The sequence below is a fragment of the Emys orbicularis genome, chromosome 10 (assembly GCF_028017835.1).
Source record: "Emys orbicularis isolate rEmyOrb1 chromosome 10, rEmyOrb1.hap1, whole genome shotgun sequence".
Lineage (NCBI taxonomy): Eukaryota > Metazoa > Chordata > Testudines > Emydidae > Emys > Emys orbicularis.
The window spans coordinates 53,381,640-53,401,729 of record NC_088692.1 but is presented as its reverse complement, the minus strand read 5'-3'; the positions used below and the strand labels follow the sequence as shown (position 1 = coordinate 53,401,729).

Genomic DNA, 20,090 nt, shown 5'->3' with positions numbered 1-20,090 from the left:
GAATCCTAGACCAGCTAGGCCTAGAAGTAGGGTTACCAGATAGCAACTGTGAAAAAACGGGACAGGGGGTGGGTGGGTAATAGGCCCCTATATAAAAAAAGGTCCAAAAAACAGGACTGTCCCTTTAAAAACGGGACATCTGGTCACCCTACCTAGAAGTAAGCTACAAGCTGCCCTATCTTGCACTACTCCAGCCTTAGAATGGCAATTCCATCTTCACTTGTACAAAGCTGGCAGTCACTTCTACACCTATGATACAGGCATGTTTCACGTTCTGGAATACAGTGAGACAGTTGGATTTAAAACAGAGAATAGAGCCAGCTACCCAAGGAGAGATCATTTGCTTCTAACTAGAATTAGATCATACGCAATCAGTTAAGTCTTAACTCTTGTAAAATGATGAGTATTTTCATGATTTATGCCAGGCATTTTGATAAAATCCATCCACATGCCCAAGCTACATACTTCAAGAGAGCAAGAAAGCCACTGGTTACTTAACACTTATTAGATATACAATACTTTTGAAGCTTGCCTGTCCTAAGCCCTTTTGCTCCAGCATTTTAGTCTCACTATTGATGGTGGATTTGTACCTCCCCCATAAACCCATGCCAGCCTCTGGGGAGATGGGAGCAGATACTGTTCTAACAAATGAGGTCTTACAGACCTGCCACAATTGCAAGCTCAATTATTGAAAAGTGAGTGAAAGTTCATAACTTGAAATTTGAGTGAGTTATGCAAAACCAATACACCTTTAGTTTCCAATTCTCTGTGTATCCTAATCAATAAGTTTCCAAGCTTTGGCATGAATTGTGTGTTTTCAGGGAGTTAGCAGGCCAGGCTCTCCATATTCGAAACCCTGAACCACGTTGAATGGTTTAGTATTGTACAGTGATACAGTCATGGAATAAACAGTCCCGCTTATTCCATCAAAATTGGCGCAGCTATGATGGAGCTTGTTCACAACCTTCATTTCATAAGGTATTTTCAGACCTGTAGAACAGGGCTCCTGTGTTTTCCTCATTGCTTCAGCTAGTTTTCAACTTGTGTCCAGAAGCCCTTAGGTATCTTCCCAAAAGTCTTTAAAACTGCTCTGTTTGAATTCTCCCTCCATTTTGATTCCCCACATCAGCTCTCCCAATTTCTTCAGTCTGACATCTTCTTGCTAGGTCTGCTCCCTTATGCTATTTAGTCTGTTCCACCTTCCTCCAATGATTGATACCACAGATTTCTCTAGAGCATGGGTGGGCAAACTACGGCCCATCAGGGCTTTGGATCTGGCCCGTGGGATTGCTTCCCCCATGGTGCCGCGGGCCCCACGCTGCTCCCAGAAGCGGCCAGCACCACATCCCTGTGTGCCACTCCCCACAGCTCCCATTGGCCGGGAACGGGGAACCACGGCCAATGAGAGCTGCGGGGAGCCGTGCCTGCAGGCAGAGGCAGCACACGGAGCCCTTTGCCTCTCCCCCACCTAGGGGCCGCAAGGCCATGGTGCTGGCCACTTCTGGGAGTGGCGCAGGGCCAGGGCAGGCAGGGAGCCTGCCTTAGCCCCGCTGCCACCCCGGAGCTGCTCCAGGTAAGCGGTGCTGGGCTGGAGCCTGCACCCCAACCCCCTGCTGCACCCCACACCCATCCTGCACCCCAACCCCCTGCCGAGCCCCCCTCCTGCACTCTGCACCCTTCCCTGCACCCCCTCCCGAGCCCCCTCATACACCCTGCACCCCATCTCCACCCCAACCTGCACCCCCTCCCACACCCCAACTCCCTGCCCCAGCCCTACATTCATGGCCCTGCATGCAATTTCCCAACCCAGATGTGGCCCTCGGGCCAAAAAGTTTGTCCACCCCTGCTCTAGAGCACTGCCTGTTACAGAATTATTACAGAGCCTCTGCAGCACCACCTAGTGGGGGATGGGGAAGCAAGATTGTGAGAGCAGTAAGGTGAATGGGGGAAGTAAGTGCTCTGAATAGAACAGGGGTAAAATGTTCAAAAATGCTAAAGTTGCATTTTCAAAACTGACTTTGGAACTAGGCTCTTAAGTGACTAAATCAGTTTTGAAAATGCAACTTTGGTGCATTACCCATATCTGATTGTAATTTCCCATTGAGGGGTGCTTTTAAAGCTTCTCTCCAAAGGCAGTGATAACTTTGTTACCACCCTGTTTAAAGTACTAGATCTTTGGTGAATCATGTTCAAGCATTCACAACCCGTAAGTGGCCTACCATTTATCCAGAGAATGGTACATCAGAAAATACAGATCTGTTGATAAAATAGATGCTTTCACATTAGAGAGCTGTAGAAAAAGGGGGCTGGATGTGCTGAAATCTTTAAAAAAATGCAATACAAGCAGGTACGTTTTGAGGGAGGATATACAGAGATTTTATTTAATCAGGTTTACTATTTACAGTTGAGATCACTTTCACATACTATTTTGCTACCCTACATGGCTACATTATTTCCAAACCAACTTAAGATCTACAATAGAACAGTTCACTCAACACATAAAACAGCTCTTCATAGAAAAAATGAAAATTCATTATAGAACAGTAGTGCATACATTTTGCTCCTGAAAAGCCAGCTTTATTTTAAAACACTAAAGTTTGAAAGATTGGATCTCTGAATTTGAGAAGATCAAAGATGCACGCTTGTGATTCTAAAATTATTTTGGTTAGTAGTCATTTCCTACAATTTATCTTTAAAGTGTACTGGACTTCACCTATGTTTTTAAAAAAACCGACACTGGTGAGAGGTAAGAATTAATATATTTACCATCACAAATTAAATACAGCAGACTTCCTTTGTACAACTTTGGCCAAAAAAAGTTCCACATAGTGAAGATTTAAAGGATTCCATATATATGTAAGAATCAGTGAATTAATGCTTAGAGGTAATCTATCAAATTAGGCACACTTCCTTTAACTTTCATGTCAACCAAATTAATCTTGATCTGCAAATGGTTCTGAAATTAGAAAGTTTGCTAGTATACTAAAACATATTTAGATACATGAATAGCTGGCTAAAATAGTGAGTCACAGGTAAGTATATGGGTATGTGGAAAGCCAAGTTGCTTTGCTCATCACCAGTGTACATTACAGCTGCCCTCATCTGTGCAGGGTGTGTTTTAGCTAAGTCTACATAGGCAGGAAAACTACTGCAGTAGACCAGGCCCATTCACCTTCCAAGTAAATAAGAGATTCAAGCTTAGGTTTGCATTATCTTCTATGCGTAGGTTCCTCCAGTGATAAGAAGCTCATAAGCAGGATCCCGGCTCCTCCTACACAACACTATACAGGCACACAGCATGCCCAGCAGCTATGGAAAAAAGAAAAACAAAACTGAGTACACAGGAGATACTTGTAAGAGATTAACATCCAGAAACCAATCACTGGCTAGTTGCCAGTATATTTCAAATTACTGTATATCAAGCCTGAAGTGTGATGAAAGGCAAAATAAGGTGACTTTTGAAAAGCTTTACCAGCTACTATATAAAATTAAGCTCCAAACTGATCCTTACCAAAAAAAAAAAAAAAAAAAAAATCACCTTATAGGAGCATCTTTCATTAGGCTATTCCTTGGTCAAATCATTTGTTGTATTCTGCCTCTATTATGCAAACAGATGTAAATCAAGACTAATTTAAAAAGGGTGGAAACTTTATATTAGTGGATAAGAAAGACTGAAATCAAGGTGAAGTGGTTTAACATTCAATTGCCACAGAAGAAGGATATCCAAGTGCCAGAAGTTTAACGTTTCAAAGGGGAAATTAGAACCATACTATCTGATGATTGATGTGTAAATTACTGTAATCCAGAATGTACAAAATCAGACTGTACTTTAAGTTAACATAATTTGACTTGTCTGTTAAAAAAAGGACATGGTATAGCTGGCCTCTTCTTTGCTAATGTGCCCACTTTGGGCGAAGTGTGGGCCTGGCTGCAGTCTTCACCTTTTAAAATCCAGTTAGTGCTGCAAAGGTTGGTGCACAGCTGCTCTAAGGGCCACTCTGGCAGCTTGCCAGAAACCTGGGGGTTCAGCTAATTAGCATGTAAATGTACATGGGATGTTAATCTGAGATGAATGTATTCATGGCTGTAAGTAACAAAGTACTTTACAAAAAAGTTAAATGCTTGAGGAAGACATCAATGAGAAGGCTGGAACTGCTTTGCAACCAAGTCGACAATGTCTGACTTTACCCTTTTATGATGCCTTATGAAAAGGTTGCCAGTTAAGTTATTGTTTAGATTCGTTCATAAGGCTGAATAAAGGAAGAAGTACTTCCCAAAGAGGCCACACACACAGACAGCAGCTCTCTTACATAACTTGATGTCTGCCTGCAGGGTGACATTTATAGAAATTCAGTAGGTTCCTTCATAAATCTTGGACTGAAAGTGAATGGAACATTGCAACTCAGTCAAGTCATGCTGAAATTTGGCCTTGCCTCTTCAAGTTTAATGGAAAATAGGCCTGCAGGCAGACCAATACATCAGCACAAGTCAAGAAGATTCTGAATGTATGTTGCCACTGGGTTTCATTGAATAGGGAAATTCACACCTCTCAGATTTGCATTATTTACTGACCAAGGAAACACTATTGGGTAACAGTTTGACAGTTATTTGAAATGATTAAAGTCATGTACTAAATGTTGTTTGTGTGTCCAGGAATGTACACTTGCACATTGAAACTCAGTAACATTAAGAGATGTTAGCTCAAATCAATGCCAAAGTTTGTGTTACAGTTCTGAGTCCGTATTAAATTTAGTTAAGTTATCACGGTTCAGTTCAAAATTAATAAAATGTAGGTGTGAATTAGTCTTCAATCACTGGCAATACCAACATTGCCATAAATATTCCTGACTGACAGGTCATTAAAAGCCAACCCATTTCACTAACCATATTTCAAACACTAGTGTAGTGTAAGGAATTCCATAATGTTTATAACCATTACATATAAAACTAATTGTAGCTTATGACTGGGTGAAGGCAGTCAAATTATGTATTGTTGGGTCAAGTCAGGTCTAGAACAATGTCTGACAGATTCTACATGCATTTAATGGGATGCAGCCAATTATTTCATAGAACAGTTTGAGGGACTTCCAAGTGCATCAGCTGTTAGAACATCAGTCTCCAAAGGAAAACACGCTGTTGAAATTTTTGGCCAGAAGAAAAGATTTCCATGTTTGGTGTTTTGTTTAAAATAAAGACCTTGAAAGTATTGGTACTACCTATTCATCAAGAGAACCTTGGTTAGTGTTAAAAATCTTAACATTCACCAAAATATTGATCTCTACTTCACTGTAGTTAGTACTTACATCTTGGACCAATAAATCTTATCTTCAACACAAGTTAATATCTGTTTATTTCTGAAAGCTGTATCTTCACACCTCCCTCCATCAAAGCACTTACTTATCCTCCATGATCAGATCTGTTTTCTTAGCTTGCCCACTGTAATTTGAACTACACAGTATCTACTTCCTAATGTCAGCCATTTTGTAATTTACATGCACAATGTTAGCTGACAATACACTAACTCCGTTTGGTCACTCTGCAGTTTATTAAAAACCTGGGTTTATTTCTTAATATGTCAAGCAAGTTTTAGGAAGTAGAAGTTGCTCAGGAATACTTTAAGAGAAAGCTCCCACCTTTGATGACACCACTGGTCCACTGAACAAACCATATAAAATAAGCTATTAAGAAAAATTGCCTCCCAGCTAATCAGGAATATATGTACAAAACCCATGAATTTAGATGAATTTGCCCCTTTCAGCTTGCTTGCAGTTTACAGGAGACCAGCCCTCAACATGGCTGAGACCTTTGAATGCTCACAGAAAAGGATCCAGTCAGTGACTGGAAGTCTGAACACTACTTCAAATGGACTTTTTAAAAAGAAAAGTGACCCTAAATCTATTAACTCTGATCCTAGATTCTGCCTCTCAGAAACCTATACCACCACCCTAACGGATTAACAAAGTGGTGGCTTTATTGGAACCCCTCAGATAGGAGAGAATCCAAGCAACTGATAAAGATTTTAAAGAAAAAGCAGCTTTTATGTTTGTTGTAGAACCAACAACAGTTTTTGCTCCAACCCCTCAGAAATAGTAACTGTGCAACAGCACAAACTCATTTTATTGAAGACTGAAACGGTGCTAAGTTTAACAGAAAAAGGTTCTAAAATCTTGAAATCAATGGAAGAGTCTTACTGATTTTTTAAAATACACATTTTTAGCCTAAGATTGTCCTTTTTATATTACTCTATCACTCAGCAACGACTCTAAAGAGTCATTCATAACTTAGTACGAAAAAGACTTTACCAATGTCTCAAACTTTAGTTCAAGTATTAAATTAATTTCATTTTCTTTCTTTGCAGAACAAACACCGATTAATGCATATTGTGAGGAGGAACAGTCAATGATAAAATTTTCTAATGATTTTTTTAAATACATTTAGAACTTTGAGAACTTCCACAAAATTAGCCCCCAAATTTGATCCATCTTAAAAGTTATATGAAAACTTGATGGCATTCCTTCAATTGAAGTTTAAAACAAGTTAATCAGACAGCATAGGTTCTGGCAGCACAAGCACACTGTTTTCTTGCCCCTTCATTCCCAGTTCCTTATTCTGACATCTAAGCTAAACGTGTCTTGTTAAAGAAAAAAAAGTCTCTAGAGCTAGACACTTTTAGAGATAAAATTATAAAACGACGAGATTATACCCATTGGTGATGCAGAATGACTTCTTGTGCAGAATCTGTAAAGGATACCAAAGAAAACTTGTGCTACCACTTTTCTTTATCCTTCTCTTACCACTTTAAAGAGAAGTTGATGTGTGACAGCTCCACTAAATTCTGGTGGGTCTACAGTTTCTGCTATTAAAATGTTCTGTATTAGCTCAATATCAGGAAAATACCAGCTCCCAGGAAGAAGGGCTATTTTTAACAAAAAATGTAAGTAACCTTTCATTGCCTCAGTCTTTTCATTTTAAAACAAATATCAAAACTGCGTTTGCTAAGCTGGGAAACAAGTTAAAAACTTTTCGGTTACAGTGACAATACAGAGTTGCTGTAAGCAGAGCTGCCAGAAGCATTATTCTTACTGTCTATTATAAACAACAGAATGAGGTCATAATGGGGTTTGTGTGCATTCTTAAAGCCTTGATCAGAAATTTTAATGAATGGAGAAGATCACTGCCGCTCTAATTCACATTTACTAGGTCAAAGCCCATTTGTTAAAGGTGACATTCTTATCCATGTTTCAATTAATTTTTATACAGTCTTGCTGTGCCATATGCACAACGTATGTACTGAAATTACATTTATATGCATTACACAGAATCCTGGCCACACTACATGCTACAGCTTTAAATGGTCTACTGGAGGTTTACTTAATAAAGTAAAGCCAGTTAGGACTAGGCTTAAACAAAAGTAGAGTTTGACTATATCAAAAATTAGATTAAACCAATGTCTTATTTAATACTGAAACCTTATCAACAACAACAAAACCAATTAGATGATGTAACATTTAATAAGGTCAATAGTTCCTATTGCAGTCAGGGCTAAACAGAAATGTCAAAGGTGTGAAATAACAGAAACTGTTTACCGAACACCAGAGCTATGTGTTTAAGATCTTATAATCTATTTTCTTAATGGGTGTTGCATGGTTTGTTTCAGTTCTATATGAAAACATTTCAAACAACTTACGTCAATATCTTGGCAAGGGCAGAAAACCTACTTTGATGTTTCCTTATTTTTTTTTTTTTTTTTTTTGCGCAAAGTGTTTACATAGCCTTTGCTGCAGACATAATTTGGACTCTCCCTGCTGATAGCTAGAGTACTGCCATGTGGCACCACAAAGCAAGTGCCACCCAAAATGCAGAGACTACACAATGAGCATGCTTACTTACAACTGGCAAGTCAGTGGGACACTGACAGGCACACACATCCATGACTGAAAGAGTGACGTGGGTTATAGCCCCATGCTGAGGAGCTAGGATTTTTAACAGTGCTTTAATAACCATTTTTTTTTGTGGGGGGGGAGGAGAAGGGTGGGCATCTCTTCACACCTCAGACTCCAAAATAAGAAATATAGCTCATTTTGGAAATTAGGACACAACTTCATAAACTTTTCCCCTACATGTTTAAGGGGGGGGGGGGGGGGGAGGAGGGAATTCTACCTTAAGCCCAGACAAGAAAAGTCAACTATGGTTGCTAAACATTGAACTCCGTACCTGGCAACAACAAAAATGGAATACTAAGAAACATCAATAAACTAACAACTGAAACCAGGATATCAAGACACTGCACAAAAGGCTGCAAAGAACAAGTGGTGTGACATATTTGAGTAAATAGGGTATACTGAAGATTTTGATAAAGCATAGACGGGACAGTTAAGATGCTGAAAGCTCTCAACTAAAACTTCCATTTCTGATCCTATTAGAGGCAGCTACCTTGCTTTATAGAAACCCAGCACAGCTTGTTACAATTTCCATCTCAACAGCTGAATATTCAAGAGCACTTTTCCAGAGTAATCAGAACTATTCCTAAATATTGAATTATCTCTAAGCACCAACTGCTCACCCCTATTATAACTGCTTCTGCTCTAACACTGATTTAGTTAAAGTAGGTTTTAATATTTACAGTTAAATAATAATTCTGATGCCAGAAGGATGGAAGTTTTCAACCAGCATTAGGTTCCCATACTGCAAAAGTATCTCTCTTGAGCAAGATAGTTCATTCTAGCAAGCAACTCAGAAGCACTTTTAATTTAAGAATATGACTTCAAATACATTAAGTTTACACAAGGAAAAAACCTCTCTCCATAGGAATGTCATAATACTGCATAGTGCAAGATGGGTACAAGACAGAGCACTTTTTTCAAACACCAAGGCAAAATGCATTACTTTAACAGAAGATCCAAACCTTCCTCCAAAGGGTTGGAATAACCAGATCTATCCAAAAGCAAAAAAATTAGCATTTAATAAATCTGAAATAAGCCAGCTCAAGACAATGAAACCCCATTGAATGCACAGCATCTATATGCAGATTTATCTGTTTTATAAGTTTATCTTAGCACTTAGATGGAGTTCCATTACTGGATGCATTTTCAGGTGCTGAACATCGGCAAAAATTCACCTTTAGACAAATTTCAGTCCAAAAGCTAAATTATGAAAGTTTAATAACTTTATTCAGCTGTTTTGACTTTTCTGAAGGTAGAAAGTGTTACACCGGTTAAAGTTTTCTGCTGCAAAAGGCTGGGGATTATTTAGTTAGCTTTAAAAAAAAAAAAATCTTAGCACTCAGCATGCACAGTATAGTTTTCACTGGGGACTGTAGTGCCACTGCTACATCAGAAAACACCTGATTAATGCTTTGATTTTTTAGACGTATTAACTGCCTAAACTAATGAACAAAGCAGCAGAATACTGGACATACAGGCACATTTAAGAGTAAGTGTCAGAACACTTTTTCAAAGTCCATTTACTTAGAGAATTAAATATTTTAATATGCATCTCAATATCTATCTAGGGAACCTAGTTAACATGTTTTAATTTTACAAGATTCAAAGTTATGGTATTCACAGCATCTGTAAGTCGGCCACATTGCACCTGCTCATTAAGGAATTTAACTTATCACAAAGAACAGAATACACTACATAAGTGCAGTGTTACAAAGATGTTCATTATGTAAATCAATGCACTAACTGAACTTCAGTTAATAAATATCAGCTGTGATGCTTGAGCTAATGCCTTAGATTTGTGTACAGAGAATTCTTATTGGAGGGTCCTCAACTCAGGACTTCACTTCCCCTGATGGCCCAGTAGTTGAATCAGACCTTCAGAGCACAGTGCAATGCCCCTTTCCAAAGGGCCATGGTAATAGTCAGGGCCGGCTCCAGGCACCAGCCCACCAAGCTTGTGCTTGGGGCGGCACCTGGAGGGGGGCGGCGCGGCGCTCCGGCCGCCGGGGAGAGCGGGGCCACAGCCGGGCTCGCCGCCCTCCCCCCGCGCCCTGCCCCCGGCGCTCTGGCCGCCGGGGGGAGAGCCGAGCCCCCGCCGGGGCTCGCTGCCCTCCTCCCAGGGCTCCGGCCGCCCTCCCCCCCCCGGCACCCTCCCCCCGGCTGACGGGGGGAGAGCGGAGCCCCCGGCGGCCCTCCCCCCCCCCCGGCGCCCTCCCCCCGGCTGCCGGGGGGAGAGCGGAGCCCCCACCGGGGCTCCGGCCGCCCTCCCCCGCCGCGGGGGGGGGGGGGGGCGCGGCGGCCGGAGGCTTTTTTGCCTGGGGTGGCAAAAAAGCCAGAGCCGGCCCTGGTAATAGTTAGCCAGATTTTTTTGATAGCTATTTTTTAGGTCGTTCTGAGATACTATGATTTAGTTGTTGATTTATTTCCTGACAGCAGCATTAGAATGAACTGCCCCTATTTGTTTGAAGGGAGTTGTAAATTGAAGAATTTGTAACTATTTAAATGCTAACCACCATTAAGCGTATCCATGAAAAGTATTTGCTAAGCATGAATGTCAGATATGTTCAGATACATTGGTCATTTATATTGGAGATCTTATATAAAATGGAGGCGAGACACATTCCAGCAAAAGTGAAGGCGCTGAACAATTTAGAAATAACCACAAGTCATCAATTTAAAATATTTGGTTATTTGACACTTGGGTCAATGGAACTCAAAGTCAAAATAAAAAAAAACTAAAATTGTTGAAGACTGGTACATTTGCATGGTAACCTGGGATTACAGTCCAGAGTTTCATTTTTATATGAAAGTTTATCAGCTAAAAAGAGTAAATGTTTTGAAATCTCACCTGAATGGCAGCAAATGCCAGAGCTGCCCAGATAACATACATCATGATTTCTTGTAGCTTCTTTACAACTAGAGCCTCACACCCCTGAAACAAGCAAGCAGTAGCATTTAGGAAGTATTCAGCCTGGTCATAACTTTGCATAGAAGCTTTGCTTATATATCCACTAATAAACTGAAATAAATGTCAAAGGCAGCAAGTAGAATGGATAGAAAATTAAAGTATAGTGCTAACTGCTTTAAACTCAAGAAAAACCAAGGAGTTTGAAGGCTGGCTTTTAGGATGGGCAAGCCAACTGAGACGGAGAAGAGCAAAATAAGTTATTTATCAGACTCCAGATCAGATCCCTGATATATGAAATATACCCCAAACCTCTTCATTGGCCATCAAAACAGGTAAATTTAAATGACTGTCAGCTTTGTACATACTAGTAAACTGAATTCACAGGCCTGGCTTACCTCAGAATAAAGGTCCATTGGGTGGGTCAAACTGCCAGTACAATTGGTGCTGGTTGCTTTGCAGCAGCTGAGGGGTACACTGTTATTTTTAGTTTCTTTGAACCACTTAGTGTTCTCCCAGTCTGAATAGTTGTGGATCCCACAACAGCGCAGCTGCAGAAAAACAGAGAAAAGGCCACCATGTATATCAAAGTTATTAGTAAAGGGACAATAATTAAGAATATGCATTAACTAATTACAATGCCATGAACAAAGATGTATTAGAAGAGGCTGCCTGTGTTATTTAAATATTGAACATTACAGTAGGTCTTGTCACTTGCCACCTAGCATGACAAATGTTTTGCCAAAAACTGAAACTACAGATTGAATGTTACTAGTATTACTTTCAACTTCAAACTAGTTTTATGGTGCAGATCCTGAAAACTAGCTATGAAATACTGTTAAAATTCTACCTCTGGATGCTAAATGTTTAACACTGAGTTTTCTATGCTCTCCATCTCATAAAAATCTGGGACTCCTTATAAGTTTAAGAAAAGCCCTATTCCATTAGGCTTTTCTTCAGACAAGTGGAGGCCTGGAGCCATTTCCTGTGCTCAAATGGCTACAGAACCAACTACAGAGTCCACTTCTTGCTATGGAAGTGTGCTTCAGAATTTAATCTCTCATTTTAAACAAGTATGTTTCTAGCCCTCATGGGTGTGAAGAAAGTCTTCAAAATGTGAACCAAATCTAAACCAATGCAGTACTGTACTACATTAAAATTGGGACGGACTAAAATAGCAGCCTTAAGCCTGAGCCCTAAGGGGATGATAATTTGCTTACTTCAGCCCCCAGAAATCTACTAAACTCCACAACCCCACCCCTGCCCATGCACACTTTGGAGAACAAGGCTGCAGAGAATGGATTCTCTTAAAAAAATCCAAAATTTAAAAAACCTCACTAAGAAGAAGAGTGTTTCGGATTCACAGTGTAGGGAAGACTTTCAGATTCCAAGTGAACACATGGCAGCCAAGTCAGGTAGAAATGTCAAGTCTGAAGAAAATCAAATACCCACTGAAGCTGACACGTGGGAGTTAATCTCAGAGTTTAAGGCCAGGAGAAATTATATTGCGTCCAGTATTCCAGTAGTAAAAGAAGAAAGTTACTGACTGGGAAAATAAGAGTCAACGGTGCCTAGAGACTGGCCTAAGACCAAAAGCAGCAAGAGAGCATGCAGTGCAGAACCACATGGCACTGCTGGAGCAAAGAGAAAGATGCAGCTTAAATGGAATGATACAGAAAAACAGGGTGAGAATGATCATCAGTATTCAGGGACCCTCTGAAAGAGGTGAAAGTGGAGAGTGCACACAAGGCACTGTCTCCTCCACCTTATAACAGACCCAGACATTTCATTGTGAAATTTTATCACCAAACAAAGATTTAATCATGGGGGGGGGAGGGCGCGATGGGGGGGACCAGACAGCAAGTGTGAAAAATCAGGATGGGGTGGGGGTGGGGTAATAGGAGCCTATATAAGAAAAAGACCCCAAAATTGGGACTGTCCCTATAAAATTGGGACATCTGGTCACTCTAGGTGGGGAAGAGAGAGAAAGCCAGACAGTATTCAGAACTCAAAGGCCACAATCTGCAATTTTTTCCCATGACTTCACTTTATAAAAAAAAAGGAGAGAGCTGGGAGAAATTACAGCACTATTCAGGAGGGCAGATATCTGCTAGAGATGGGGATTCCCATTTAAACTCATTCAGCTTCCAAAAACAAAAAACAAAAAAACCCCACCAATATTATACATTAAAAACTTAACACAAGGAAAAACACACTAGAGATACTTGGAATAGAAGTCAAAACATCAAGTTCAAGAGGATACTGCAGAGGTAGAAATTAATAAAATGCTGAGAAAATTTTTGCAGATAATGGAACCCAAGAGAAAGAGGATAAGAGAAGACAAGACAGGAGACTAGAGAATGTACTGGCAATGGTAGATGTGAAACTGAACAAGAGGACTCTGATACCTGAGGAGTAACAAGAAGATTAACCAGAAAGGACTTCTTGGGAGTCACCAGGAACGAGAAGTTATTGTTTAACTAGGTTATAAAGAAAAATAGCATAATGTTTGCTTTAATGGGGGTGATCATAACTCAGAGCTATGGTCTGTATTTTAAAGAGTAGAGAAAATAAATGATAAGGGATCGGGACTGGGTGGTGAGTCTCAGGGACAGAGGAGAGGGAGAAAAGAGAGAGGGAACAGGGAGGACTCCTCAGGCCTTCTGTTTAATCCTCCCCACGTAACTCAAATGATCAGATGGTAATCTACTCCTAAGGGTGAAGGTTAGTGTTCCATGCATGCAGAAGGTACTTCCTTGGGACTGCTTCTCTTGCAGTCCCAAGTATTCATGGGGAGAGTACAGGGGTTTAAGGTTCAGCAAAACTCAGTGATTTTGGGCATGATTCTTATTCTATTTTGGTATTTTACTTTTGGATTTAAACTCATGTTCATGCCATTAAACAGCTAAAGAATGACCATTTCAATTTTTCCAGTAATTGAAAGTCATTTTCAGTGTCCCTTCCTCTTAAAATAGAATCTTTGAATATCAAAGGGCTAAATAAAATCATTAAAGGGGAACCCTCTGCCCCCAAAAAACAAAACAATCTTTAATTGGATTTTTTTACTCCATGAAAATGCATTTTCAGGAGAGACAAATTATGGCTAAGAAAGGTAATTGGTTTCAACAGACTTTTTGGCTTCAGCCAAAGAAAAGCGGTCAGTTCTGATAAAGAAGGTGGTGGATAGCAAAGCAGGTGCTGCACTGCTTTCGCTGTGCCAACAATTCAGTTGCAGATTGATGGAGAGAACTGCCCCCAAGGGAATGAGGTGGCACATTTTATTCACACCCTCATGGATATACTAGATTCATCTCTAAATCCTTAATGAAGTGGACAAGATCTGCAGAAACTAGTACACTTCTACCAGATATAACACGAATTCGGAAATAACGCAGTAAAGCAGTGCTCCCGGGGGGGCGGGGGGGCTGCACACTCCGGCGGATCAAAGCAAGTTCGATATAACGCGGTTTCACCTATAACACGGTAAGATTTTTTGGCTCCCGAGGACAGCGTTATATCGAGGTAGAGGTGTACATTACATAGTCAGATCATGCCCCATTGGAAGCAGTATTTGATAGTTAGGATGGATCCTAAAGATCCCTTTTTTGGAGAACTGAACACTGCTTCCTTCTCCGGGACAAAGGTCAGTTTGCAGCAATTAAAGAGGACACTGTTCAATGTGTTCAAATAAAAGACAGTATAAAAAGAGGTCTTCTGCAGGAGGCAGGTAAAGCAGAATTTAGGTTCAGTTGATAAACTGAGCCTCTACTGAAAAGTGAAAGAGCTCCAGAAAAAAAAGCTTTCATAAAAAACAGGTTCAAAAAAGTATATGAATTAATTAATTAGGGGGAAATTGAATATGTTGATGACAGAGTCCATCAAAAAAGCCCTTAGGTATAACAAAGCAAATGCTTTATGAAAAAGGAAATAAGTGAGAAGCTACTGGTTCAAAGTTTAAAGAACATATTCCTCCAATGAAATGTGTGCTACTTTTGCTGCTTATTATAAACACCTATACATCAGGCATTCCTAGCCCTGAAATTATTCAAAGATATTTGGAAGTAGCAGGCTTGCTGACAAACAGAAACGGATAAAGAAACCTTAGATTAAAAAACAGAAGGAGATATCTTAGATTCAATAGCATGTATGAAAAGTGGTAAAAATCCAGAACCTGATGGCTTTCCAGTTGAATTTTACAAGGTAGAAAAGCAGTATTTGTAGGTCCCTTGAGGGGTACCGTCAATGACATTCTGTTAGGGGAAGAAGTTCCACAACCTATTAAAGAAGCTACTTTTCTCCCAAAAGCTGGGAAAGTCCTAATCTAATGCAGCTCTTCAAGTCCTGTCCCATATGGACTTTGCCCCCTAGTTCCTTAATGGATAACTGCTCTTAATACCAGCTCAAAAAAGTGACTTAAATTGGGTTAAATCTCCCATTTGAATTACACAGAGGGTCTAGATAGGAATGTTCATGGCCAACGCAAAAAGTAAAGGAGGCAATGGAGTCTCTTTCACAGAGGATAACGAACAATGAATTTATCACAAGAATAAAACTTGCAGGAACACTTCAGAAGATAGATAAAAATATTACATCAGTATATAAAGTTAACCTGAACATTTCCCTATAATTAGTATCTAAAGAAATACAGGTCTGTTGCATCTTACGCGCATTTAACATGCACGATTTCAACTTTACGTGGTCAGCAAAAAGACAAGACAAGACAAAACAAAACAAAAAATTTTAATACTATACCTGTAGTGCGGGCATTTCGCCCGCCATTGAACTCAATGGGGTTTTGGCTATACGCAGTTTTCGCTTTACACGCTAACCGCGGAATGGAACCCCCGTGTAAGATGAGACAGACCTGTACATGGCTTTGGGAAAACGTCTGGATTCATAATAAATTATGCCAAATCCGAAATGTTAGCTCTAAGTTTGCCAGACACAGAGAAGCCATTATTTTAGAAAACATTTGGGTATCAATGGGCAACAAATGTTGTAAGATAAATGGGAATTCACATCTCAAACAACCTAGAAGAGCTCTATTATTTAAAACGTTAAACCACTACTTCAGCAAGTGGGGGGGGGGGGGGGGAGGAGAACCACTGGAAAGCTGGGGGAAGAATGCAAATTTCTTGGCCAGGAAGAACAGCTGCAGTCAAAAATGAACCTTTTGCCAAGGAGATCTTCCTTGTTTCACAATTATTCTGTAATTATCCCAGATAAAATCCTAGCAGGAACACAGAGGATGCTGTTAGAATTTACACAGAATAAAAAGACCAAGAGTGAGTGCAGATATTTGTACAAACCCATTAAACATGGAGACTCGCTATACCAAATATTACATGGTACTAGCAAGCCAGCCAGCTCAAAGCAGTAGCGGATTGGGGCACTCTAACACAACCAAACAATGGGTCTTTATTGAACAAGAAAATTGTGGCAGTGTAAATATTGTTGAGTTACTCTGGAATAATAATAATAAAAAAAAAATCAGACCCTTCAGAAATTTACAAACATCCTCTAGCATATCCTTTGCTATGGGTTTGGGACAGAACTAGAGAAGGTAACTTTTCCCCTTGCCAATGACGTTTATTGCAACTAATCCAGATCCTAATCCAAATTGTGAACCACAGAGTTTTAAAAATTGGAAGAGCCACGGAATGCATAGGGTTGACGTTATTCAGTAAACTTTTCTAAATTAGAGATCATAAATAACTAACTCCCGTAGTACCAGTACTTTCAAGTTAGGCATTATGTTTCTCAGCTTCCTAGGACAGTTGTATACAGAAAGCTAATTTTAATAGAAGCAATGGCATCCGATCAGTTAAAAAAATAGCTAATTTATAATCAATCTTTGCAGATAGCTTTCCTAACAAAAAAATGTCCATATATGACACCTGGGAACAGGATCTGGACAAATTATCCCAGACGAATGGGATATGATCTGGAAAAGGAGGACCAGTAACCTCAAGGTGTAACACGATAAAATAAAATGTCTTTAATACTGTTTCAACAGTAGCTCATACAAGTAGGTTAAAATATATACATACATTGAAGGGGAAGAAGTACTGGAGAAATTGTGGTGAGAGGAGATTTTATGCATATATGGTAGATATGTCCAGGCATCAGAGTATTGGGATACAATTTGTAACCCAATACAACAAATAAATATTTGATATTTATCACCAAATGATCCTTTGGTGATCTTCCTGGGGCTTCCTAGCACAAATGGTCACACAAAAGGAAATGAAGAATTGATCTCATCTGTTAGCGAAGATATGGATAGTCCAAGTTTAGATAGACCAAGGGGAAGGGTTAAAAACAAACAAACAAACAAACAAGAAGTTATTGAAAAACTAACATGCCAATTGTGTACCCATCAAAATGGAGAGGGCAAATAGATACTTAAATATCTAATTACCATTTATTCAATACTCAGTCATCCCACCTGCAAAAAACAAGCACACCTATTCAAAAAAGTTGGAAGTTACAGTTTGACAGACATGCCTGGTTTGTTAAATGTGTAGTCAGATTTCACTCAAAAAACCCCCAAAAAACTACACAACCCACCAGAAACAGCATGTCAGAGGTAGTGTACAGATGCTAACTCTAAGGGCTTGTCTACACTGGCAATTAACAGCACTGCAACTTTTGCAGTCAGGGATGTGAAAAAACACCCCCCTGAGCACAGCAAGTTGCAGCGCTGTAAAGTGTCAGTGTAAACAGTGCCCCAGTGCTGGGAGCTATGCCCCTCGTTGAGGTGTTTTTTTGTTTTTTTTTAAGAGTGCAGGGAGAGGTCTCTCCCAGAGCTGTGCCGCGACCACACAAGGCACGTAGAAGTGCTGCTGCGGCAGCGCTTTAGCATTGCCAGTGTAGACTAGCCCTAACATGGTAACACCCTGTCAAAGTAATCTCACATCTCCTTCAAAAAAAAAAATATATATATATATAGAAAAATTATTGTTGTGATTAGTATTGTTTTGTCGCCAATATCTATGTGACAAGGATTTGTAAGTCTGTTCAAAACTTCTTAAAGAGTTTGAAGAAAAACTGGACTTGAGGCTACAGTGTAGACAGGAAAAGCCCCTGTGAGATTCCCAGCAGTGGAGTTGCATCAGTGGTGAATTACAAGTCTCAACTTTCCCTTCACTAGGGAACTTCAGAAAAAAAAACACCCCAAAACCTCCCACCAGTGATACTGTTTGTTCAGATGCACAGATTGGAGTTCTAATGTAGAGAACTCTAGAGGCTAGTTTTTAAAATTTATAATGGTTAAAAACGCCAGAAGCCACTGGATCTTGTCTAAACTTGGTGAGATTGTTTCTGCCAAAAAATCCCCTGCCACAGATAAAATAAAGCCAATCAGGGCCCTTCAAGTCAATAAAATAGCTTTTATGCCACCACAACTGCATTTGTGTCCCCACCTTTATAGTGAGCAAGCAGCAGATGGGGCAGTGTACTCTGGGATGTCCTATTGCAGAGAAATATTGAAGGGAGACAAAAAGCACATTGAAGTGGTTACAGAAGGATAGTTATGTGACAGCCTAGATCTCTTGAAACAGCTAAACAGTTAAGTGTCAAGGGTACTAGTAGTTTTAACTCTGTTTATATAGTGACCAAGCTACTGTTTATAATCTTGATCAAAGTTGTGGACAGCATCTAACAAACCCCAGAGCAATATAACAATATGGACTTCATGAGAGCTACAATTACAATAAACTTTCCATTATGTTGGCTCTCACCTGTCTCTGTACATAATCAATAGCGCGGGTGGCAGCATCAGGGTTTGTCCCACTGTATGCATCATACACTTTCTGAATGCTGTGATCAACTTCATCCTCCACCTATAAAGCAAACATTAGTGCACTTTCAAACTACTGGTACAAGTAGTACAACTCTCGGCAGCACAGTCCTTTTTTCGGCTGTAAATAATTGAGTAAGCCTAGACACCCTATTAGTCGAGTCTTAATTATTATGTTTTACAGATTACTGTACTTTGGAGAAATGGTTTCTCTTTTGGAATTCTGATTGTACAAAATACAAACCAAATACTAATTTAATGCTAACGGTTAAGAGCTACAATTAAGAATACTCTGCACAGAAAGTTAGGATGAATAACTACCTTACACAGAATTTGGGGCCTTAAGCTGCTTCAGGACATCTATACAGTATTTTGGAATTTTACATTTTATATTTCTGTGCTGAGACATCACTTTCCCCTCTTTCACTGCTTTTATTATGGGGTTGAGGCTACACCAACTACAGACTTAAGTTTGCAAACGAGCTTCCTTTAGAAGCATGAATTTTGCTACCCCACTCTTTCAAAAATACCAACAACTGAGGAAATAGCCTCCAACCTGTAAGTTAGGTTTGGGCCCAAGGCAAAATGTGAGGAATTTGAAGTTAACTGGATATGGAGCACAGGCTAGATCATTGGGCATGTTCTTGAAAGGTCCAAGAGTTATAGCGTGGTGACAATCATCATGCTCAGCACCAGAAATCTTCTGTCCTAGAACACTGAATCAGGACAGTAAAACTTAGAGGGGCAAAGATCTGGCATCAGTTACAACCGTTTGTTGTTAAAGGAGTAACCAAGGGTAGGATTTGGCTCAGGATAGCCAACTGGCATCTCTCTTAACTCTGCCCATTTCCTAGCTCCTTCTGCCCTGCATGGCACTGGTGCAGTCACACTGACTGGAGAGTAGGCACAGGTATTTGGGAGGAAATCCTCAAAGATTAAACCTGTTTTGGGATTTACTATAAATAGTAATCAAATTTTCCTCCCACTAGGGTCAGCCACACAGCACCACTTTCCTTGTCTGACCATCTACTCTTCATGTGAGAAGGTGGTGGCAGCACACCGTACACAACACTTACTGGGTGAGGAATAGCTACCAGCCCCATTGCAGATAATAACTAACAATGCTGTTGACACTTGAAATGGTGCCTTGAGCAACCAACACCTGTTTCCCTTTGAAAAAGCTGGTACTCTCAATTTTGGGGGGGGGGGGGGGGGGGAGAAAGGAAGTCTTCCTAGAGTGCAGAATCAAGTAACCTGTATTTTAAGTAACAATTACATGTGACAAGGATACTCTTAAAAAGTTTAACGTAAATGGTAATCAATACTAACTGAATTATAGAGCTGTTAATTAACTTACTTTTACATTATGTGAAGCAATTGCTACTATTCTAAAGACATCAAGAACTAACTAAACATATGTAGTTCTCAACTAGATGCTTAT

The 20,090-nt window shown here is 40.0% G+C and overlaps 1 protein-coding gene across 1 annotated transcript in view; it reads right to left on the bottom strand.

Annotated features, from left to right (window-relative positions):
• Nucleotides 1–2,351: 2,351 nt before the first annotated feature.
• TSPAN3 (tetraspanin 3) overlaps nt 2,352–20,090 on the bottom strand; it is a 38,460-nt gene continuing 20,721 nt past the window's right edge. Inside the window, exons 4-7 of the mRNA XM_065411545.1 lie at nt 18,591–18,692; nt 11,247–11,399; nt 10,792–10,875; nt 2,352–3,309 (exon numbers count right to left, since the gene is read on the bottom strand). Coding sequence (XP_065267617.1) covers nt 3,217–3,309; nt 10,792–10,875; nt 11,247–11,399; nt 18,591–18,692 — 432 coding nt within the window. The 3' untranslated portion in view covers nt 2,352–3,216. The remainder of the gene's footprint in view (nt 3,310–10,791; nt 10,876–11,246; nt 11,400–18,590; nt 18,693–20,090) is intronic.